At 36.4% G+C, this 25,102-nt stretch overlaps 2 protein-coding genes across 2 annotated transcripts; both read right to left on the bottom strand.

Moving 5' to 3' along the window:
• Positions 1–520: 520 nt before the first annotated feature.
• On the bottom strand, positions 521–3,886 carry LOC124709028. Its single transcript, XM_047240675.1, has 2 exons — positions 3,526–3,886; positions 521–558 (listed from the first exon to the last, which is right to left on the bottom strand). The coding sequence occupies exons 1-2, from the start codon at positions 3,884–3,886 to the stop codon at positions 521–523; spliced, it is 399 nt and encodes a 132-aa protein (XP_047096631.1).
• A 161-nt stretch (positions 3,887–4,047) lies between these two features.
• Positions 4,048–5,516, bottom strand: LOC124709027 (probable serine/threonine-protein kinase clkA). The gene is made up of 2 exons (XM_047240674.1): positions 5,096–5,516; positions 4,048–4,754 (listed from the first exon to the last, which is right to left on the bottom strand). Exons 1-2 carry the CDS (start codon positions 5,514–5,516, stop codon positions 4,048–4,050), a joined length of 1,128 nt encoding a protein of 375 aa, XP_047096630.1.
• Between the last annotated feature and the right edge of the window lie 19,586 nt (positions 5,517–25,102).

The raw sequence follows: 25,102 nt of genomic DNA, 5'->3' as shown, positions 1-25,102 counted from the left end.
ACAAAAGTTATCATCTCAGGCATACCAATCTTTCAATAAATAATATTCTTTCCACTACTTTCATTCTGTATTCCATGAGTACATGTGATATAGCGTTCAAATCTAGTTTCTCTCCTCTCAACATATTCTCAATTACTCATAACATTCTCACCTACCCATTATTCATTCTTCACAAAATAACATATACTTATTCCTCAACATTATATATATATTCCTCTTATTCATCACCACTTACTTTTTACTTCAACAACAACAACAACAACAACAACAATAATAATACCCTTTTCTCATCTTATATTCCATTTACCTCTCTCCATATTACTATTTATCCTCTTATTAAACTAAAATTACATTCACTCATCTCATTCAGTCACTCACATCACTCATATCAACATTACTATTATCACATGCCTCCTAAAGAAAATAATTCTGTTCAGTTCTCTGCCTCCTCTAATGTGTATATGCCTCCTCTAATGTGTATATGCCTCAATAGCAACTCCTCTTGTAACCAAATATCTTATTAGCTATTGGATGGTTCACATTGCTTTCTAGACTTACCTGCATTCATTAGATTGTAAGTATCTGTATAACTTAAATGTAGGCTCATCATAACTGTATATCATATTAATTATCTTCTCCTCAGTAGCTAACATTTTATTGTATGTATTTTTTCAAATGTCTGTGTGGATGTAGACCTCTGGGTTTATGTGTTAACGGATATTCTAATGAATAACAGCCAGGGTGTGGAATATTTGCAATTTGGTATGGTCCAGAGTATAAGATCTGCCATTTCCTGTTTAAATGTTTCAGTTTTGTGGGTTTAGGATGTGTTCTTAGTAAAACTAACTCATCAACTTGAAATGTTTGTGCTTTCCTGACACCTCTGTCATATTTCTGCTTTCTTTCCTTAGCTTTGTCACATAATGTTGTGTAAGCTTGTCTTACCTTTTCTTCTAAACTAACATGATTTGTTGTTGCTGTAAATTTAGGTAGAGGGTCTGTCCATTCATTTCTTTCTGTTTTATCCATAATTAATTCAGTTGGTGTGTATCCAGTAGAAATGTGAGTTAAATTGTTCACTGTCTGTTCAAATGGTGCTAGGTATTCTACCCATTTTGTGTGCTTCTCTGGTGTGTGTGTTCTCATAAACTGTCCAAATTCTCGAAATGTTCTTTCTACTGGGTTTCCTGCTGTGTGAAATCTTGAAATTAAAATATGTTTAACATTCTGTTCTTCAATAAATGTCTTCCATTTTAAACTGGTAAAATATGCTGCATTATCTGTGATCAAAACTTCAGGTTTTCTTATTCTTACAAAATAATCTGTTAATAGACGTCTGGTAATAGCAGTGGTAGAAACTGAATGTAAAGCATATAATTTTAAATACTTTGTGAAAACATCTAACACAGCAAGGATGTATTTCATTCCTCCACGTGCTTGTGGATAGGGTCCTGCAATATCTAAAGAAATTAGCTGTAATGGCCTCTTAGGTAAGATTGGGTGCAATTCATTCATGCTTGTGCGATTAGAATATTTGGCTTTCTGACATATGATGCATTTCCTAATATTACTCAATACTCTTCGCCTTAAATTTGGAAAGTAGCAATATTGTATAATCTTATCTGTACATTTGATTACACCATAGTGTCCCCAAGTTCTGTGTGTAAATAAAATAAAATCATCAACATGAGCTTCAGGTAAGCAAACACACCAATGCTGTGATTCAGGGTTTCGTCGGTGAAATAATACTTCTTTGTGTAACGTGTAATAATTTCCAAGATGTGGGTCTGTTCCTGCACGTAATTTATTCTTTATCTGGATCCACCTGGGATCATTGTCCTGCAATATGGCTAACTTCCTGCACATGTTTTTGTAGTAAGGTGCAAATGTACCATCATACATGAGTAAAATTTTGAAATCTGATGTTTGTTCTGTCACATCTGAAAATTCTTGTAGGCCTTGTGGCAAACGAGATAGAGCATCGGCTATAATGTTGGATTCTCCTTTTATATATATAATATCAAAATCATATTCTTGTAGTGATGCACACCAGCGTGCAAGCCGTGGATGTAATAACTTGCATGATAGCAGGAAAGAAAGAGCTTGATGATCAGTATAAAGCTTAGTACGTTTTCCCCATAGAAAGTAGCGAAACTTGCGAAACGCCCATACTATGGCAAGTGTTTCGCGCTCGGTCACTGAATATGACTTTTCACATTCAGTGAGAGTGCGGCTAGCAACACTTATTGGTTTGATGACTGTTTGTTCATCTTCTACATGAATTTGGAATAAAAATGCTCCGAGCCCATAGGAACTTGCATCTGTTACTAGGCAAAAGTCTGACGTCATGTCAGGATGACATAACAACGGTGCATTAACTAAAGCATTCTTAATCGCTTCAAAATCTGTCTGACAGAACTCTGTCCATTTCCAAATATTATTTTTTTTTTTATTTTTTTTTTTTTTTTTTTTTTTTGAGTAAAGATAGAAGATGTGGACTGTTAAGAAGGTGGTAGGGTACAAATTTCCTGAAGAATGAAGATAGACCAAGAAAGGCTTTGAGTTGTTTACGATTCTGTGGGGATGGAAAATTCTTTATTGCATCAATTTTTCTTGAGTCTGGATAAATGCCTTCAGTTGATATGATGTGACCAAGGAATTTGATTTCTCTCCTCCCGAATTTCGTCTTTGATAAATTGATAGTGACACCTGCGTCAGAAAATTTAGTCAGAAGTTGTTTCAAAAGATTTACATGTTCTTCCCAAGTAGTGGTGGCAATGACAATGTCGTCAACATAAACTGTGATTTGCGATAACAATTGTGTTCCAAGAACAGCATCTAAGGCTTCAATAAATACTCCAGCACTCACTCGTAGACCAAAGGGTAGAACACAAAATTGATAACTACGTCCCTCACATAGAAATGCAGTGTATTTACGACTGCTTTTATGGAGGTTCACCTGCCAAAATGATGAGCGGAGGTCGATATTGGTTAAATACTGTACATTACAAAATTTTAAAAGTTGTTCTTCCAAATTAATAGGTCGTGTGTTGATTGGGATTATAACTTTGTTAATTTCTCGTGCGTCCAGCACTAACCTTACACTACCATCCTCTTTATTAACTGCTAGTATCGGACTACAATATGGTGAATGTGACTTTTCAATGATACCCCAAACTTGCATTTTTTCAATCTCTTTCAAAACTGCGGGTTTCTTTGACCAAGGAATATTATAATATGTTCTACAGTATGTTTTGTGTGGTTTAACATCCATCTCATAAGTATAGCCTCTAATAATTCCAGGTTTCTCCACAAATACCTCAGCAAATTGCTGCAAAACTTCAAGTAATTCAAGTTGTTGTTCCTTCGTCAGATATTCAGATTCTGTGCATTTCTCATATAAATCATTAGGTTTAATTCCCTGAGATACAGCTTCATTAAAAGTTAAATCACATATGTTTATTGCTGGTGGATATACAAAATGTAACTGTTCAAATTTCCCTTGTTTACTGTTTAAGTTTTTACCCTGTGTTAACTCTATTGTCAGTTGTTGTTGGTTTACGGTTAAATGACATTTCCCTTTTCCTAAATCTATGATTGCTTGATATTCATTCAAAAAGTCAATTCCTAATATGCAATGCATAACTAATTTGTCTACTACCAGAAAACTGTAATTGAGTGGTATATTTGAAAATGTGAAGTTAATTAGCACTTGAAATTTCACATTCTTTGATTTGTTACCGGTGGCACTTATAATGTGACAATTCTGTACTTGCAATGTTTGTATGTTCATTATTTGTTTGAGTTCATTATATAAGGACATTGAAATGACACTTGCTGCTGCTCCTGTATCTAACATTACTTCCACTTCATAACTACCAATCATAACTCGCGTTATAGCCTGAATAATCTTCTTTGTTTTACTGGTACTATTAAGATCTACATCCTGATATAATTCTTTTTCTATTTTATTACTGTCATCATATCGGAGAAAACAAATCGTCGGTTCCGTTGCGCTCTGCTCCCTACTGACCGTAACTCGAGCGCTTAGCTCGGTCGTCGTTCGTTTTCCGGCAAATTCGGTTGTTGCTGCGGGTTGGGTTCATTGCCCAACTCAATAATATTTACATTTCTGTCGTGCGTCACCCAAGTATCAGCTGTTTGGTTGTTGACATTACCCCGCGTCACATTGGGAGTTCCGTTAGGTACAAATTGAGGGTTGCCGTATTGCATGTGTCGTGACGGTTGTCCATTGTGATTTCCCCATACATTATTTCGCCCATGACTGTAACTGGTATTGTCATTACTGTTATTCCTGTAATACATGTTTGGATGTTGTTGGATGTTGTTTCTCTGAAAATATTCTGGATGGTACCTGTTATCCTCTCTTCTTTGATCTCTATAATTTCGGTTCCTTCTACTGTTGTTATTTTGAATATAACTGTTATTGTTCTGATTGTAATTACTGTTCGGATAACCATTATAGTAATAATTACTGTTTCCTTGCCAATGCTGCGAGTTGTTTCTCCTAATATTGAATGGATTCGTCCCAGTGTAGTGTGAATTGTTTCTTTGAATGTTTTGTTGTGGTGTCGGAGGCGGATTCCAATAGCCTCTGTCATTTCTGTTGTGCGTACGCGAATTGCTTGGATGAATCGGATACAATTGATTGAAATTCCTGATCTCATCTCTGTAAACAACATCTATCTCATCAACATAACCAAAAAAATTCTTTATGTTGTCCTCGGACACTCCTATTAATTTATCACGGTAAGGAAATGGTAAGTGGCTTTTAAGTGTTCTAATTACGTCTGGTAAATCTGCTGGTTTTGTCCAATATAATGTTTTATCTAGGTAGCGTTCAAAGTATTGTCGTAAAATCTCTTTCTTCGGGTTGTAAATTTCTGGATTGTATACTTCTCGTTTTAAACTTTGCTGTTCTGTGATCGACCAGAATTCCTCAAGAAATGCTTGTTCAAACTGTTCAAATGTTAAACATCGTCTTTTAATTGCTGCTCCCCACTTAGCTGCACTTCCACGTAACAAATTTGGTAACATATCGAATTTTGTCGGCTTCTATGTCTCGGAAAAATACCATCAAAAGAGCGGATAAAAACAATCTGATGCACTTTGTCTTTCTCATCACATGAAAATGTCTGAAAGTATCCATGTCGTACTAATGTTTGATCAGCTACTCCCGATGGTATTATGGGTCCTGCATTTTGTGTCAAACTGTGCATAGTATGTGGTGATGTCTGATAGTAATTTTGATCTTGTGGTAGCATTGAAAATGGTTCATTGGGATTTGTATCACTCATTGGTAATTCTATTTTCGGCTGTGTGCTGGGTCTAGCATTATTATGATTCTCATTTATGTTTTGGTTGTCTGTTATGGGTTTTGGTATCACTGACGAACTTGGTATTACATTCTCTTTAAGTTTACGTACCTCTTTCTGAATATTATCTGTTTCTCCCTTTACTTGTTCCTTTGTTTTATCTAAAATGATCTGTGTCATTGTCTCAAACTTCTCATTTAAATAATGATCACATAATTTGCATTCATGTACAAGTTTTTCTGCTAGAGTTGTGTCATTCTTTAAAGATGCTACATCTGCTCTGCTCTGTCTTCAAGCTTTTCTAACTTTTCCTGTAAGGATTTCTGCTCCAATGTTACATCATTTAATCTGTCTGAAAGGTCTGTAATCGTCAGGTCTAAGTGTTCTTGGTTTGTTTTTACGGAATTGTGTGACTGTCGTAATTCGTCAACTTGGGTACTGGTTTTCTGTTGTTCAAAAACTACTGTTAACAATTTCTCATTACATCGTTGTAAGTCAGTTTTTGTCTCGTCACTGAATTCCACAAATACCTTTTCTTGTCTCGTAACCTTGTCTGATAAGTCAGTAAATTTCCTTCCAAGACTACTGGTGGTTTCTGTCAAGTCGGCAATTTGTCTCGATCGTTTTTCAAAATTTTGTTTTATGTCCCGTGTCAGTTCATCGAATTTAGTGTCAAATTTCCCAATGTCACGTTTTAAATTGTCGTCTAAAGCATCAAATCTTTTGTCTAAAGTGTCAAATTTTCTGTTTTGGTCACAAAGTAACTTCAGAATCTGGTTGAGCATGTCAGAGTCCTGTGTCTTAGTTTCGTCATTTTTTCGTGTCTGATTGATGTCTGGTTCTGAAGTTGACGTTGTCAATGTCACGTTTTGTCGCGTAGTACTCACTCTCCATTCGCCTGTATATCTGTTTAAATATAGGGGTTGTTGTCTTAATCGATCCGGTAAAATTATGTCTTGAACATCCTCCCTATTAAGTTCAATATTCATTTGACTGTCGGACATGTTTTGCAATGTGTCACTTTCACTAAGCTCGTCCGCGGAAACAATTTCTACGCGTCTAGCGTCCATCTTGCGATTTTCATAATTAATTGCAAATAAAATTTTCCAATGGTAAAAAAAAAATATTTTTTTTTATATGATATGTTGAAATCTGAAATTTCTCTTGTGGAAATGGATATTTCTAAATGATTTCTAATTAGAAATTGAATTATTAATTTGGCACTGAAATTTCCCTCTCACAAACAAATGACTGTGAATATGCTCTTCACTTATCATTTGCAATAATAGTAGTAAATCAATTTTAACTACAAATTGAAAACAATAATTTCGAAATAAATGGATCGGAATAAAGGAAGTACAGATGGCTGCTTGAAACTGGAAAAAATGTAAATTGCTGTACTCACCATTTTTTTTTTCAGTCTTATGTTGCAAATGTAGCGTCAAATATATAGTTTTCAATCCCAAATTTTTCTTTCGCGTCCGTGCAAATTATTTTATGGAACGTTATCCTTTTCCCTTTTTTTTACCAAATTAATTTCCTCAACATGAAAATGAAAATTAACACAAATTAATAACAGGGAAAACAATATTGTTGTAAATTTCATGCACGTAACATTACAATTGAAATGAATGAGACTTAGTCCAAATTCATCTTCTGATGCTATTAAGTGGTTAAAATTAGATAAAATGTCCAAAATTTATAATAACTGCACTTGTATCAAATCCAAACTGCACTTGTATCAAATCCGAACTGCACTTGTATCAAATCCGAAGATTGCACGTCCTGTCACCAGGACGCCAATTGTAGTGTTACCTTTTTATTTTATTTATCTCTTCTTCTCATTAGCTATTGAAACAACATCGTTTTGTAATGTAAATTTTAACTTTCACCAAAAGCACATTCAACGTCGCCGAAAAATAAACGTCTTTCGTATCAAGACAAGAGAGAGAGAGTCCTCCTTTAGTTCTTAAAAACAAAAAAAAAACTACGCAAAAGTAAAAAAAAAGAACAAAATTATTTATAAAATCGGTCGCTGGCGCAGTGCTCTTCTGCGCGCGCGATCGTAAATTATAACTTTGTATTTGCGGAGGCGCGGAAGTCAAAGTACCATTACGGCAGGGATGGCTAGAGGACAAATGTAAGGATGTAGAGGCTTATCTCACTAGGGGTAAGATAGATACTGCCTACAGGAAAATTAAAGAGACCTTTGGAGAAAAGAGAACCACTTGTATGATCATCAAGAGCTCTGATGGAAACCCAGTTCTAAGCAAAGAAGGGAAAGCAGAAAGGTGGAAGGAGTATATAGAGGGCCTATACAAGGGCGATGTACTTGAGGACAATATTATGGAAATGGAAGAGGATGTAGATGAAGATGAAATGGGAGATACGATACTGCGTGAAGAGTTTGACAGAGCACTGAAAGACCTGAGTCGAAACAAGGCCCCCGGAGTAGACAACATTCCATTGGAACTACTGATGGCCTTGGGAGAGCCAGTCCTGACAAAACTCTACCATCTGGTGAGCAAGATGTACGAAACAGGCGAAATACCCTCAGACTTCAAGAAGAATATAATAATTCCAATCCCAAAGAAAGCAGGTGTTGACAGATGTGAGAATTATCGAACTATCAGTTTAATAAGTCACAGCTGCAAAATACTAACACGAATTCTTTACAGACGAATGGAAAAACTAGTAGAAGCCGACCTCGGGGAAGATCAGTTCGGATTCCGTAGAAATACTGGAACACGTGAGGCAATACTGGCCTTACGACTTATCTTAGAAGAAAGATTAAGGAAAGGCAAACCTACGTTTCTAGCATTTGTAGACTTAGAGAAAGCTTTTGACAATGTTGACTGGAATACTCTCTTTCAATTTCTAAAGGTGGCAGGGGTAAAATACAGGGAGCGAAAGGCTATTTACAATTTCTACAGAAACCAGATGGCAGTTATAAGAGTCGAGGGACATGAAAGGGAAGCAGTGGTTGGGAAGGGAGTAAGACAGGGTTGTAGCCTCTCCCCGATGTTATTCAATCTGTATATTGAGCAAGCAGTAAAGGAAACAAAAGAAAAATTCGGAATAGGTATTAAAATACAAGGAGAAGAAATAAAAACTTTGAGGTTCGCCGATGACATTGTAATTCTGTCAGAGACAGCAAAGGACTTGGAAGAGCAGTTGCACGGAATGGATGGTGTCTTGAAGGGAGGATATAAGATGAACATCAACAAAGGCAAAACGAGGATAATGGAATGTAGTCGAAATAAGTCGGGTGATGTTGAGGGTATTAGATTAGGAAATGAGACACTTAAAGTAGTAAAGGAGTTTTGCTATTTGGGGAGCAAAATAACTGATGATGGTCGAAGTAGAGAGGATATAAAATGTAGACTGGCAATGGCAAGGAAAGCGTTTCTGAAGATGAGAAATTTGTTAACATCGAGTATAGATTTAAGTGTGAGGAAGTCATTTCTGAAAGTATTTGTATGGAGTGTAGCCATGTATGGAAGTGAAACATGGACGGTAAATAGTTTGGACAAGAAGAGAATAGAAGCTTTCGAAATGTGGTGCTACAGAAGAATGCTGAAGATTAGATGGGTAGATCACATAACTAATGAGGAGTTACTGAATAGGATTGGGGAGAAGAGGAGTTTGTGGCACAACTTGACCAGAAGAAGGAATCGGTTGGTAGGACATGTTCTGAGGCATCAAGGGATCACCAATTTAGCATTGGAGGGCAGCGTGGAGGGTAAAAATCGTAGGGGGAGACCAAGAGATGAATACACTAAGCAGATTCAGAAGGATGTAGGTTGCAGTAGGTACTGGGAGATGAAGAAGCTTGCACAGGATAGAATAGCATGGAGAGCTGCATCAAACCAGTCTCAGGACTGAAGACCACAACAACAACAACAATCCTTTATGAATTTGAGTGTGGATATTCTGTGACAATGAATAGTTGTTCATATATCTCAAAGAGTTTTTTGATCTCCCCCACTTACATTACTCAATTTCTCTTTGTTTTTGCTAACACTTTGTCCCCCAACGTTACAATTTATTGGCTTATGTCAACCATCATATCTCATTTCCTTTCTGGTGCCATTTACCCCAGACCAGCATTGACTGCTTTTATCTTTCAGCTGTCATTATTCTGCAGGAAATTAATAATTTCAGTTAAGAAAAATTTTGGCTTACAACCCATCATCACTTCATATAGTGAGCAACCTATGGCAGTACTCATTACACTATTAAGTTCATCCTCAGGTGAGCGCATAAATTTTGACCCTTTTGAATGTGTGGTGCTTGCATTGTGACAGTTTGCCTTCTTTATTTCTTCATTTGTTGTCCTCGGTGTCAATGTACTGCATTGTGATACTGGCTGAAATATGGGGTGTGGAAGTTCAACACTGACTACTTTAAATAATGTAGCTGAGAGGTGCACAGTTGCGTTTCACACTGGTTTACTTTCACTGTTCACAACCCCCACAATAACACACAGTTATATATGGCCAGTACACTATTGTTTTAACTTTACATAAGCCTCATTAATATTTTGGAGGCAAACCTCCATATACTGCTACAATAGTTTACTACGAGCCGTAAAAACCCAACTACAAAGTTCACAGTTCTTGAAGAACAAAAGGTATGTATGGAACAGACACACAGCCGAATTGTGTAACACTTATTTCACAATTAAGTTGGAATATTGTTGTTGTTCTAATCATCACAGGTTTCTCGTCTGAAACTCGGCTGTGAACTGTCTGCCTAGGGACCAAAAACTGGGCCCTTACATATCCTCACCATAAAGGCACTGAAACTACACATTGTTCAAAGTTAAATTTACAGAAATTACAATTAAAACTTAGCTCATTAAATTAACTGAATACATCAAAAAAAAATTTTTTTTTAGTTCCTTCTACTACAAGCGTTAAGCCAAATTATTTGTTTAAATCATGAAATTAACATATTTAGTTACACAAACAATACTTTTGATGAAACTGTTAATTACTTTGGAATTAATTAAGGTCTGGCTTTGTTAACATGTTTTCGAATAGATCCAAATAGACACTTTAAGAATACTTAGTTGTTCCTCCAAATGTTTATACTTATATTTGTTTATAAGCCAACAATAGAATTTAAGTTACGAAACAACTACTGATTTCATCCTATAATGAATGATTCTGACTAGGAATAATCAACATAACTAGAAAATGAATTACATACATAAAACTAAGCAAAAAATTAGATCTTGTGTTATATTCTTTAAAACTGAGGGCCATCCTTTCTCTTTTATGAAAATGCAAATTATACTCACATGTGTTAATGGTAATTAGTTAATAACAAAATGAATTTTAAGGAGGCAGATGGCAAAACAAGAGAGGAAGTATAATCATCCCAGCTTGCTTTGTCACAGCATGCTTCAACACATCCACCCTATCTGCCATTACAATAGCTACAGGTTTTACTTTGATAGTTTGTGAGGCATCATCTTAACTTAATACTCAGAATCAACCACAGTACATGGTTTGCCTGAGATAATGTCCCCTTATCAGACCAACAAACCACACACTTTATCTTTTTCATACTGTTGTTGTGGTCTTCAGTCCTGAGACTGGTTTGATGCAGCTCTCCATGCTACTCTATCCTGTGCAAGCTTTTTCATCTCCCAGTACCTACTGCAACCTACATCCTTCTGAATCTGCTTAGTGTATTCATCTCTTGGTCTCCCCCTACGATTTTTACCCTCCACGCTGCCCTCCAATACTAAATTGGTGATCCCTTGATGCTTCAGAACATGTCCTACCAACCGATCCCTTCTTCTGGTCAAGTTGTGCCACAAACTTCTCTTCTCCCCAATCCTATTCAGTACTTCCTCATTAGTTATGTGATCTACCCATCTAATCTCCAGCATTCTTCTCTTGCACCACATTTCGAAAGCTTCTATTCTCTTCTTGTCCAAACTATTTATCGTCCATGTTTCACTTCCATACATGGCTACACTCCATACGAATACTTTCAGAAATGACTTCCTGACACTTAAATCAATACTGGATGTTAACAAATTTCTCTTCTTCAGAAACGCTTTCCTTGCCATTGCCAGCCTACATTTTATATCCTCTCTACTTCGACCATCATCAGTTATTTTGCTCCCCAAATAGCAAAACTCCTTTACTACTTTAAGTGCCTCATTTCCTAATCTAATTCCCTCAGCATCACCCGACTTAATTCGACTACATTCCATTATCCTTGTTTTGCTTTTGTTGATGTTCATCTTATATCCTCCTTTCAAGACACTGTCCATTCCATTCAACTGCTCTTCCAAGTCCTTTGCTGTCTCTGACAGAATTACAATGTCATCGGCGAACCTCAAAGTTTTTATTTCTTCTCCATGAATTTTAATACCTACTCCGAATTTTTCTTTTGTTTCCTTTACTGCTTGCTCAATATACAGATTGAACAACATCGGGGACAGGCTACAACCCTTTTTCATACTGCTGAAATATTTTCAATTAGCTCAGTACTGTGTCTTATCTGCTCACTTGTGGATTCCGGTTCACAGCTACCTTCTCTCATTCCACACGGATGATTTTTTGTTCACCTCTTAACTTTGAACTTTATTTTTCATCTTTTACTTTGTAAATCTAACTCAAAGTACTTTGCTTCACTTTTAGTAAGGGTTTCTGTTCACTTAAAAAAGTATGTATTTCTTTGATTATCCCACTAATTATAAAACATCTTGTATTAAGATAACATTAACCACATATAAAATTTTATAAAATTTTATTTTTGATCAGTTTGCTTATGCCACCAGGGCCAGTTTTAATTTTGACACCAGTGGCTGGAAAAATTACCAGTTTATTGTTTTTATTTTTATTTGCAAAATTTTTGCCTGTTTCATTTTTTTCTCCCTTTAACTCCCCTTTCCACTATAAAAATTTCTCTTGCACACAAATGAGGTAATAAGACCTTCAATATTTTACTAAATTACCTTTAGTCATTAATAGAGTAAACACTTTCCTTCTTGATACACCATTCTTTGTTAATGTCAGTTCCTAAAACAAGAGGTTTCCTTTACCCTATGGGCATATGCCCCTGATCCATTTCTAATACATCCATAGAATTTATGACTTCATCTAAAACCACCAGCTCACCTTTGTCTATGATGGTAAGTGCACTGGTTGCTGCCTCAGTAGTATCGATTTAAATACCTGCAGCATCCTCAGACTTAACTTTACTACCAGAAACATCATCTTCATCTCTATTTGCAATACATCACTTCCTTCTGCCAATACCTTACAAACTCCTCCAATAACATTGCTACCAACATCTGCCTGTGCATTATAACATTCCCCACACACAAGTTCCCTTACATCTACAAATAAATCACTAAATTATATCCAGCTGATGATATCATAGCTATGCTGCCTTCACCAACATTATTCCCTAACAAATCAGCACCTACCTCACTAAAATTGCTGCTACTGCTCCACACCTCATCAGAATTCACAATATATTCAATTTCTGGCAATTCTGGATTAACTTCTATCTCCATTTTTTATTCCATATTTCACTTCCAAATAATTCTTCTCCTGCACCATATCCCACTATCTAATTCAAAAGTGCATTCCTCTAACTCAGTATGTTCTCTTTTGTGCTGCGCCACTTCAAATCTTACCACATTTTGTCTACCTTCTTAGCTACCTCCATATCCAATGTTTGAGTCAGGTTTATGACATTTTCTGTGTGGTCATGTGTAACTAAATTGTCAACATTACATTTCTTTTTTCTTGCCAATTTATTTTCCCATTTCAGACCTAAAATACACCATGTGTCGGTTTCCTGACCTCTTATTGTGGTTTGGTGATTCATGAATTGCTGGTCTCTCAAATTTTTGATCCTTATCATGATCTCCATTCTGAAAATTTGCATTATTATTATTTCTGCCTTGAAAATCATTATTATTGTTTCTATGGAAGTTATTATTATGATAGTTATGATTTTGATCGTTACTCTGGTTTATATTCTTATTCCCATTTCCCTGTCAGTTATTAAAATTTTGTGGTTTGAATTTTAGTGTCTGTTCCAGCTCGTCAATGTAATCTGAAAATTCATCTATCAAACTGATCGAGCTATGCACTCAGTCACACCACTGGAAATCCAGCTACCATATTTTAATTGTTGTGATTTTCATCAACATTCCTGACAACCAATTTCTGTGTTTAATTTTCCAAATTCATGCAAACAAAACTACCATGCTCTAACACTGCCATTATTGTAATTCAGTTTGTTTAAAAGTGATTATGAAGTCATGTTTGCTTGCTTCCCTCCAAAAGTTGTTTAGAAAATAGTTTTCAAATGCTTCTTATTTTATCTTTGCTTCATCCAACATTCCTGGCATAAATCAATCTCTACATGCCTTTAGAAAATTAATATGATGATATATTCTCTCATGTGCAAAATAATCTGCATTTCTCATCTCAATTCATGGTACATTAATTACAGTGGTGTCCTAAACCACTGCTAGAGAATTTAGCTCAGCATGTTCATCTTTAATCTGCTGCTCGCACTAAGATGCCTCATGCCTTGGTGTGGATTTCTATTTTGAAAGTCTAGTCTTTATGAACTCTTTCTAACAGCCGGCAATTCTGCCAGACGAATTCTTAATGATTTATTAGTCTCTCCATCAAGTGTATTTTGCCTCTGCACACATCCTTTACATTGCTACTCAGCCCATCTTGTACCTTCTCAATCTCTTGACCAAATGCTGTTTCAATTGTATCATCTTTTTCCCCAATATGGCCAATATCCTGCAAAATTATGCATATTATCCACCCAAGTTTCCCAATTTACTATTCACCATTCCCCCAATCATGGGTAAAAGGCACAGTTGTTGGCATGGTTAAAGATTTTATTTCAAGGAAAATTTATTTTCCAGTTGAAAATTTGTAATGTTTATGTGATTCTTTTATGGTTAGTATACATATTGAGTTATTTTAAGCAAAGATTTTATAACTTTTCACAGAAATTTTTCACTAAATGAAATAACAATCCAAAAAAGCACGGTTGTTAGCAGGTAAGTTACTGTAATTGGCACTACATTATATAGTTCTTGTTAGGTTAAACAAAATGAAGATATTAAAGGCAAAAATAATGGTTACTTACTCACTCTCTTCACCTATTAAACTATTGTCTGAATCTCTGTCATTCACTTTGAAACACAGGTTGCACACTTTATCCTCTTTAACTTCGAGTATATATACCCAACGACTTTTTGGGACACACTTTTCATGAAAAAGTTTGTTACACATGGAGCACTTTAGTGAGTCTTCTTTATGTGGCCAGATATTTCTAGCACACACATAACAAAGGCCTTGCTTATAGGATTACATACTTCCTGCATTAATTTCTGGACAGTTATTAGTAGGCCTAATTACTTGTGAAGATCCATCACTTTTTTTTGGCATTCTGTTCCATGAGGTCCTTCTCTTCATCTCTTCTCTCTTTCCTCTAAATTTTTTCTGCTTTTTTATTAAATACTTCATTCCCATATGAAAGAGAATGTAAAATTCATTGCTGTGTTCCTCTGTACATTCATTTTCTGTGTTGGCAAACTTTTGTGATAACTCATTTACAACTATATTACTGAAAATTTCAAAATCTAATTGGTGTATTTCACCCATTTCATTTGCTTTTGTTGTCACACATTCAATATTTGAATAGCCAAGACTTTTTGTAAAATTCACTGGGTCTGAATTGCAGTGCACTAGACTGCAGTCCTGGAAATCATTCTCTGGTTTCACATGTTTGTCTAAGACAACTTTCAAGAGCGAACAAAACCGATCCTTAATCAGGTCTTGTCAGGATGATTATTCCACTATTCAACAACTGCTCTTCTCCACCCCTCTTCAACTGACCTAAATTCTGCTACATCTGCAGGTTGTAGAATACAGGTGGCATTAGGATAAAGAGCTACAAGTACAATACCAAGCTGGGTGCACAAATCATCTGGCACGTGACTCTTGTGGCCGACAACAAAATGTACGAGGGCTATTCGGAAAGTAAGGTCCATTTGGCCACGAAATGGAAACCACAGTGAAAATCAAAAATGTTTTATTTACAACAGTTAGCTACACCTTCCAGTCACTCGGAGTGGCCGCGCGGTTAGAGGCTCCATGTCATGGATTGCGCGGCCCCTCCTGCTGTAGGTTTGAGTCCTTTCTTAGCATAAGTTAGTTCAAGTACTGTGTAGGTCTAGGGACTGATGACCTCAGCAGTTTGGTCCCTTAAGAATTCATACACATTTGAACATTTTACACCTTCCAGCTACTTCTCTACCTAGTCACCGTTCCAACTTAGACATTTGTCATAGTGTTGTACCAATTTCCCAATACCCTCGCCATAGAAGGCAGCCACCTGAGCTTGCTGCCAATTCTCTATGCTGGCCAAAATGTTTTCTTCATAGCCAGTGGTTTATATGAGGAGAGATTAAACTCAGAGGGAGCAAATTATGGAGTGTATTATGGGTGATCAAACACTTCCCAATCAAAAATGCTGCTGGAGTATCTTCATTGCCAGGGCAAGAACTGTCCTCAAGAAGGAAACGCATGGAGGCTGCAAGATATCAGGTAAAATTTCCCACCAGGCCTTCATACTTGGCAGGAGAAACTATTTCTAAGCATCTCTATGTGGTCACTGTGCTCTCAGAACTGAAAAGAGTGATGTAACACAATTGATGTTAATACTAGAAACACTGCCCAACATATCTGTGCAAAGCTTCATTGGATGTTCACAGTGGTTTCCATTTCACACCTGATCAGACGTTACTTTCCGAATAGGCCTCGTATTGTTAAAATAACTGTACCAGTACACCAAGAATGTGGAGCAGATGCAAGAGGATGTGCTACTGGGTGTTAGAGGTACCAATGTGTACAGCAATCTGGACCCCTACCTGTGAAGGTTTCACTGTATGGTGGTACAACATGCAATGTGTGGTTTTCATGAACAATAAAAAGGGCAGAAGTGATGTTTATGTTGATCTCTATTCCAGTTTTCTCTACAAGTTCCAGAACTCTTGGAGCCGAGGTGATGCAAAATTTTTTTTTATGTGTGTATGTTCAAGGAAACGTAAGACACATTATTTGGTCTTATGTGTGCCAAAGTGCAGTGCCACACCTTTTCACACAGCATTCTTCTATCACATGTCAGTGTATTCACTCTGTGGAATTCAAACATGTATGTATATTATGTGTTGGAAACCATCAGACATATATTCAGGACAGTGGAAATGGAAATGTCCTTGGTGCCTCTTCTGCTCCCAGTCGACTGGCTTGACATCCTAACCCCCTTAAAAAAACCACAATTAATACTGGGTGGAATATTTTGTAACTGGGATGATACAAACTCTTCAGAAAATTTGTGCTCTTTATTACCTATTAGCTAACAACTTTATCTTTTATGTGACATAAGATTATCTATAGCAAACAGAAAACCAATAAAGACAAGAGAAAAGCAAGACAGTACACATTTCTTCAATCCTTTGGTCCCAGCATTTTTTTCTTTCTTATGTTGCTACAGCTTTGCATGGCCTGTTTCCTTTCTGTGAAAGAGTCTATTACCTCATCAAAGTTTGTCAGATGTTTCGCTACATGAAAAATCTAAATGTTGTTGTCTAATGCTGAAAAAGCTGTTAATAGGAATAGCATCCAAGACTGGTGTGGATTTTAGATTTGATTACATCTATTTTGTCACAGTCTGCTAGATAAAACAAAATAGGCAGTTGTAATGCAAACCACATAAGTGAGGCTTTTTAGGCACAAATAGTAAATTTGCTCTACCATGTTTACATAAATAACATGACAGAATATAATTCATGAAGTACCAATATCAAATGCCTTCTATGCTTACTACAAGAAAAAAGTTTTATGTTATCAAACAGTTTCACAGTTCATTCATTGTAGTAGCCACCAGAAAGATCGCGGGAGGCGCACATTGGCACGGCGCGTCACGGACGGTAGTTGCCGCAAGTAGGGTCCCGTTCACCAGAGGGCACGCGAGAATTCAGACGCGACCTCTGCCGGCATGACAACAACAACAACAACAACAACAACAACAACTCCGGCAGCACGGGCCATGCCCAGTCAGTTAACATCGGGCATGCCTAGGACACAGTTTCGGTCTATGCTAAGTAAAGTGCGACGTAAACGTGAACAGTGTTATTACACAATTGGCGACGAGGATGGGATCGTTCTTTCGCGTGTTGCGTCGTTGTTCCAGTTTCGCAGCTTCTCCACGGCATGGAGGATTTGGTGTGAGTTTTGGTTGCGCAGCAGACGGAACTCATGGCCACCATGAAACAAGTGCTTCCGGCATTGCTCTCCACGCCGTCTGCTCCGGCGCCGTTCCCTCCTCCCTTTCCCCCATATGACGAGACGGCGGAGGATTGGGACGCATATGAACATCGCCTTCGGCAGCATTTCCAGGCGTTTCATGTTGCCGATGCGGAGGTATGTCGTGCCCTCTGGTGGACGGGACTCTACTTGCGGCAACTACCGTCCGTGATGCGCCGTGCCAATGTGCGCCTCCTGCGATCTTTCTGATGGCTACTACATTCATATGCTCCAGTTTCTCAAACATGAAATTGAAAAGTAGTTGTACCAAAGTTTTTATAAATTTGGATTTGTCATATTCTTCCATATATTTTGTGTAATGTCCTGTTTCTTCTTCCTCGTTCTAATAAAAAAATCTTGTCATTACTAATTCTGAAACTATTCCTGCCATTGTCGAAACTTATTCTGGTTAACTTCACTAACCATGCCAGGATCACTGGTTTAGTTATCCTGCATTTATTATCCAGTTAGGTGTTATTACAGATTTGTACAATGCATTTTCTGCTCTATTCCAAGAATAGATCATAAGTGGCTGCTAACTGAAGACAGTACAACCCTTAGCAGTGTAGCAATCTGGAAAAAACTTTCTATCAATATTTCATTTTCTTTGATACACTGAGAAGACCATACGTAATCTTTCTTATCTGTTATTCCCATTAATCATTTATTTCCATTCTGGTAGTCTAAATCTATGGATTTCACTTATAATTATAACAATGCTGATCATTTGGACACCCTGTCAATCACATAAACAAACAATGATTGGCATTCACCCACTCAGGTTTATTGGCTCAGCTAGCTTTTGTATGTGGGAAAGTTTTTTATTTCTAGATGCGATGGGGATTCCCCTGGCAGAGACATCACGAACACTATGCACACATTCAAAAATCAGCTTATGATTCATTCAGAAATCAACTTAGAATGTGTTCAAAAATATTCAAAAATCAACAGGGATGCATTTCAAAATCATATGAATAATCACTAGACCAATGCGTGCTGGATGCTAGGTGCTTGGTGAAACAAGATTGTTTCTACAAGAATATGAATCTGGCACCCCCTCAAAACTGGCTCCACGGGCATATACCCTGGTTTGCTGCCCCCCCCCCCCCCCCCTCCTCTCCCACCCCCCACCCCCCCACATTAGATGCTTGTCTGTTATTACGTCTTCAGTTACAGCAGTTAGATCTTCAGGCAGGTATCTCTTCTTTTTAGATCATATTTTAGATGCTGAGAATGCCTATAATGAAAATATTTTATTTAATTGTGCAGAAAATAAATTACAAACTACAGTAATGCCAAGAAACTTAAGACTACTTTACAGTTCTTTCCCCTCCTGCCACCCCTTTCCCTCCAAGTCAACATCTACCCAGATACTTTACAGTTTACTGGCAACCATGCCAACAACTGCAATGGTAGAAGAAAATTTAATTTAAAATACATAAAAATGTTTCTTGAGGTGAGGGAAAGCATATACAAAAACAAAATTCCAACCAGACACTTATACTGGTTGGAATGGGTTGCCAAGAACTAGAATGAAATGAAATAGTTAGTTAGTTAGTTATGTGTTCTATTGATCAATAGCACAGAAAAACTGTTATGATGCAGAACATGTCAAATGCACAAGAAATGCAAACAGTAAACAAGTTTATTTTTCTTCTTTTTTTGTTTACATTATAGTGTTATACCTAAATATTTCTATTATCTATCCCATTCCCTTAAATGGCACAAAACACATATATTATATCTCCAGATTTATTTACTCATATTCAAGAATTCATCTATGGTATAGAAGTAGTCTTCAAGGAGGTACGATTTCAATTTGTTTTTGAAACTATTACTGCTGTCTGTCAGACATTTTATTTCATCTGGTAATTTATCAAAAAGTTTTATAGTAGCATATTTTACCCCTTTCTGCGCCAAAGATAGGTTAAGTAAAGGATAGTGTAGGTCTCTCTTTTTTCTAGTATGGTAATCATGAATGTCACTGTTAGTTTTAAACTGGTCCATGTTGTTGAGAAAAAATTTCATTACTGAGTAAATTTACTGTGAAGCAGTTGTAAGAATTCCTAACCTTTTAAACTGATGCCTACAAGATGTGCGACTATGAACCCCTCACATTATTCTAACTACTTTCTTTTCAGCAGTGAATACCTTTTCTGTAAGTGTTGAGTTGCCCCAGAATATTACTCCGTATGATATCAGAGAGTGGAAGTATGCAAAGTATGTTAGCTTACTAATTTCTACATCCTCAAAATTGGCATTTATTCTGATTGCAAAAGTTGCTGAACCTAGCAGCTTTAGGAGATCCAAAATATGAATTTTCCAATTAAGATTCTCATCTATATGTACACTTAGTATGCTCTACCCTGGCTCCTGACTTCTTTGGATGTGTTATATTTATTGAAGGAATTATACTTTTTGCAGCAGAAAATTGGATGTACTGGATTTTTTCAAAGTTCAGAGCAAGCCCATTCACAGAAAACGAATTAATAACTTTTCCAAAGACCTTATTTGTATCATTTTCTATCTGACTTTCTTTTACTGGATTAATAATTATGCTTATATAATCAGCAAACAGTGTCAGTTCAGGATCTTGTTTCACATAAGAAGGGAGGTCATTCACATATAAAGGCCTTTACATATGTCTGCTTGTTTCTGTAAATGTGCAGATGGATATGTGTGTGTGCACGAGTGTATACCTGTCCTTTTTTCCCCCTAAGGTAAGTCTTTCCGCTCCCGGGATTGGAATGACTCTTTATCCCCTCCCTTAAAACCCACATCCTTTCGTCTTTCCCTCTCCTTCCCTCTTTCCTGATGAAGCAACCGTTGGTTGTGAAAGCTTGAATTTTTTATGTGTTTGTTTCTGTTCTTTGGAGATGCAAGGGACTTACTAAACAGTATATATTTAATGTGAAGAGTGGGTTTTGTAACATGTGTGATGTTTAAATATATGTTGTTAGTTAATGCAAATGAAACTTTTTACGTCTACTTATTTTTATAAGTAGACAGAGTCTTAAGAAATTCCTGTACCTAGCAGCATACTTTGGAGAAGAAGTGAAAGAGAGATACCAGCAGCAGGCTAACCAGCAAGGAAGGTTGGCCGAACATCTCAAGTAAGTCATCTCGGAAAAGAAATTGGAGTTAGTATATCTATTTCACACTTAAATTGTCGTCCAAAGTGTTAGAATGGGCTCATTTTTAAGCAAGATGATGTACCTCCGCACATTGCAAATCCAGTTAAGCAGCTGCTGAAGCACCATTTCAGAAATTCTAGAATTATCAGTCGCCATTTCCCTACATCCTGGCCATCTCGATCACCTGATTTTAATCCGTGTGACTTCTGGCTGTGGAGCTATCTGAAAGATGTTGTATTCACTGTTCTGATTGCAAACTTACTTGCATTGAAGGCACACATTGCGTAACACATTCTGAACGTGACCCAGGAAACACTTTTATCAGTTGTGGAACATGCTGTTTCTCAATTTCAACATGTTGCAGAAAATGGTGGACAGCATATTGAACATGTTTTGCGCCAATTGCATGGAAAAAATTAATAATCCAATTTGATTTTGATTGATTCTTTTTATGCAGTTTTTGGCCTCAGGACAGTTAAAAACTGATTTTTCCCATCCGATGTGATATGGCCTTGTCATGGTATATGGGCTTACGGTATCACACCTGTACACCCATGCACACTGAGTAGTACAGTTTGTTTAGTGTCAAAAGTACACCTTAGACATTGTTGTATGATTCATTTGTCATTTGTAGTTGACCACTATTAAATTATGATGCTTACAGTGCCATCTATTGTTACATTTTGAAACTATTTATTTTTTTCTGCCATTGCAATTTGACATCATTCTGACCAGTGGTGTTATTTCTACAGTGGTCTGAAAGTTTAACTTTAATTATAATTACACTGTACATTACATTACAGCTTACACTACAATTTTGCTTTCTCAAGATTTTCCATTGCAATGTACATCTTACTCTTTGTATGATCATACATTTACTGTTAGTTTTATCCTATTTGTTCCTACTTCAAAAATTGAAAAGTAAATCCTCTTCTTACACTTTAATCAATATTTATTGAAGAAAGTAAGGATCTGCTGCTAAAAAAATAAATAAAAAAAAGACATGAAAATCAAGGAAACCATAGTTTCCAAAGTTCAATGTCAGAATTAGAATTGTGTTTCTGATAACTTCCTTATCCATCAAATGTTGCCTAAGTTTGTATCTTTCCATCACAGTTAAAGTTTGAAATTGTGTCATAGTTATTACTGTACTGGAAATGTCAGGATAGGAACAACAACAAAAAATGAGGATAGACAAACAAACATGTACTGATGGTTGTTGGGCAAAGCTTATAACATGTAATAGATCACAAAATAACACTAACTTTGGACATTTGTTCTTGCACACATCTCTCTCTCTCTCTCTCTCTGTCTCTCTCTCTCTCTCTCTCTCTCTCTCTCACTCTCTCACTCACTCATTCACTGTGTGTGTGTGTGTGTGTGTGTGTGTGTGTGTGTTACAACTAACTGTTTTAGAGTTATATAAGCAATAACACTTGAATATGTTCTTTATACAGAGAGGCTCCTATTTACTCTACTGAACTGCTGCATTATAAATACAACTCATGGAAAGAGGCCATAACTAAGAATCTTGCACGACTTGGTTTTGAGAACAAAAATTTGCTATTCATTACCGAAGATAATTCAAAATGGAAATCGTATCAAGACATAAAAAAGAAAATATTTGTGGTAATGAATAGCTACAATAAGTATTTCCAAGGAATAGGCAAAGGTGAGATAATACTCATGAATGAAATTTTAAATAAATTATCCTCACTATTCATCATTGCTTTCATGTGTGAAATTTCACATAGCAGGTCATGTACACTAATGCACTTCTTTGCTTTTATTTTATTATATAAATAATTTTGTTTTGTCAACAGTCACAAAGTGAAATAAACTTAGTGTTAAACAATACTATTGCACTTTATTAGAACCTAACCATGACATAGTTACAATATCTAAAGACACGTTTTACAATGCCTCAGTGTGAACATACAAAAGTGCCATCTGGTGCTCACATTATGAGAGAATATCAAAACAAGGTTATCAATGATAATAACTCTCAATATAACACACTTGTTTTAATCATACTGATGCTCTTGTGATATTGCGTTTGTTTTTGAGACCATTGACTCCATTGACAGGAATTTATTTTAAATCAAAGATTTTGTTAACAAATGTGCCAACTGTTTGCCAGAACAAATGCAACAGACTTAAGTCTTATGATTTTCAACATGTTCACATATATTTAATGGTTATGTGTTTGTATGTTTGTAATGCTCTGTGTCTACATGAATATTCCACAATTTACGTTTAAGTTCCTGGCAGGGGGTTCATCAGACACACACTATTTCTTTAATATTCCACTCTCATACAGTTGTGGGACAATTGAACAATTAAATCTTTCATTTTTTCCTATGTAGCTGGGGTCAACAAAATATTTTCACATTTGGAGGAGAGAGCTGGAGACTGAAATTTCATGAAAATATCTCACCACAACGAAAATATCTTTGTTCTGATGATTGCCACCTCAAGTCATATAACGAATCTGTGACTCTCTTTCCCCTATTTGCATTTAATGGAGAATGAGTTGCCCTTCTTTGAAATTTTTCAATGTCCTGCATCAATCTTATCTGCTAAGACTCCCATACCACACACCAATACTATAGCAAAGATGGATAAGTGTACTGTAGGCAGTCTCTTTAGTGGATTCCTTGCATCTTCTGTGTTCTTCTAATGAAATGTAGTCTTTAGCTTGCCTTCCCTACAATATTATCTGTGTGAACATTCCAATTACATTTTTCATAGTTGTTATTGTTAGGTATTTAGTTGAACTGACAGCCTTTAGATTTGTGTGATTTATTGTGTAATCAAATTTTAACAGATTTCTTCAGTACTCATGTGGATGACCTCACATGTTGGATCAGTTGCCACTTTCTACACCTTAAACATATCTTGTCTAATATCTTGGTTTTTATATTCTGATGTCCTTACTAGATGGGAAAAGACAGTGTCATCTGTGAAACAATCCAAGACTGCTGTTCAGCATTAATAACAGTAGAGGGCTCATACACTTCTTTGAGGAACACCAGATATCACTTCTGATTTTGTTGTGATTGCAATAACTGAATGCTAATATTAATTCAGTGCGAACATCCATAGTACCAGAAAAGTGTTTCCCTGCTATAGTTCCTTGAAGTTGGCTGATTGCACCTTTGCTAATTAAATACTTGTTTGATAGGATAGCACTGTAACAGAAATGTGGCAATCCAATAAGAAATAATAATAACACTTATTGAGAGTATATTACAAATTTGTACTTAACTTTCATACAATTTGATGCATGGTACTTAATGTCCTAAGCCTAACACAATGAAATGTAAAGAATTTTGCTCTCTCTTGGCAGTCTATGATATTGTCTCTCCAACTGATAGTAGTGATTACAGACACTATTAATAGTCCAATTACTTTGTAAATAGTGACTGTTTTGTGCTCGTCAGTGAAAGCATTTCTGTGTCTGCCAGTATGGGGTGGAAGCAATGCAGTCCACAGTTGGCAGCCATAATAAATGGTTTCTAACCTATTTTTCGTCTTTATACTTTTAAAAAAATACACTGCATGCCATCCAGAACTAGTAAGAGGTATCCCACCAGTATATCACTAAAATATGATGACAAACAGATAGAGGAAGTGACAGTATTAAATTCTTGGGATTGTTGTTGTTGTTGTTGTGGTCTTCAGTCCAGACACTTGTTTGATGCACCTCTCCATGCTACTCTATCCTTTGCAAGCTTCTTCATCTCCCAGTACCTACTGCAACCTACATCCTCCTGAATCTGTTTAGTGTACTCATCCCTTGGCCTCCCTCTACGATTCTTACCCTCCATGCTGCCCTCCAATACAAAATTGGTGATCCCTTGATGCCACAGAATATTCCCTACCAACTGATCCCTTCTTCTAGTCAAGTTGTGCCACAAATTTCTCTTCTCTCCAATTCTATTCACTACCTCCTCATTACTTATGTGATCTACCCATCTAATCTTCAGCATTCTTCTGTAGCACCACGTTTCGAAAGCTTCTATTCTCTTCTTGTCTAAACTATTTATTGTCCACATTTCACTTCCATACATGGCTACACTCCATACAAATACTTTCAGAAATGACTTTCTGACATTTAAATCCAAACTCGATGTTAACAAATTTCTCTTCTTCAGAAACACTTTCCTTGCCATTGCCAGTCTACATTTTAAATCCTCTCTACTTCAACCTTCATCAGTTATTTTGCTCCCCAAATAGCAAAACTCCTTTACCA

Source organism: Schistocerca piceifrons, chromosome 7 (genome assembly GCF_021461385.2).
Source record: "Schistocerca piceifrons isolate TAMUIC-IGC-003096 chromosome 7, iqSchPice1.1, whole genome shotgun sequence".
Taxonomy (NCBI): domain Eukaryota; kingdom Metazoa; phylum Arthropoda; class Insecta; order Orthoptera; family Acrididae; genus Schistocerca; species Schistocerca piceifrons.
Note: the sequence above shows the minus strand (reverse complement) of the source record. Positions and strands in the feature narration are given on the sequence as shown.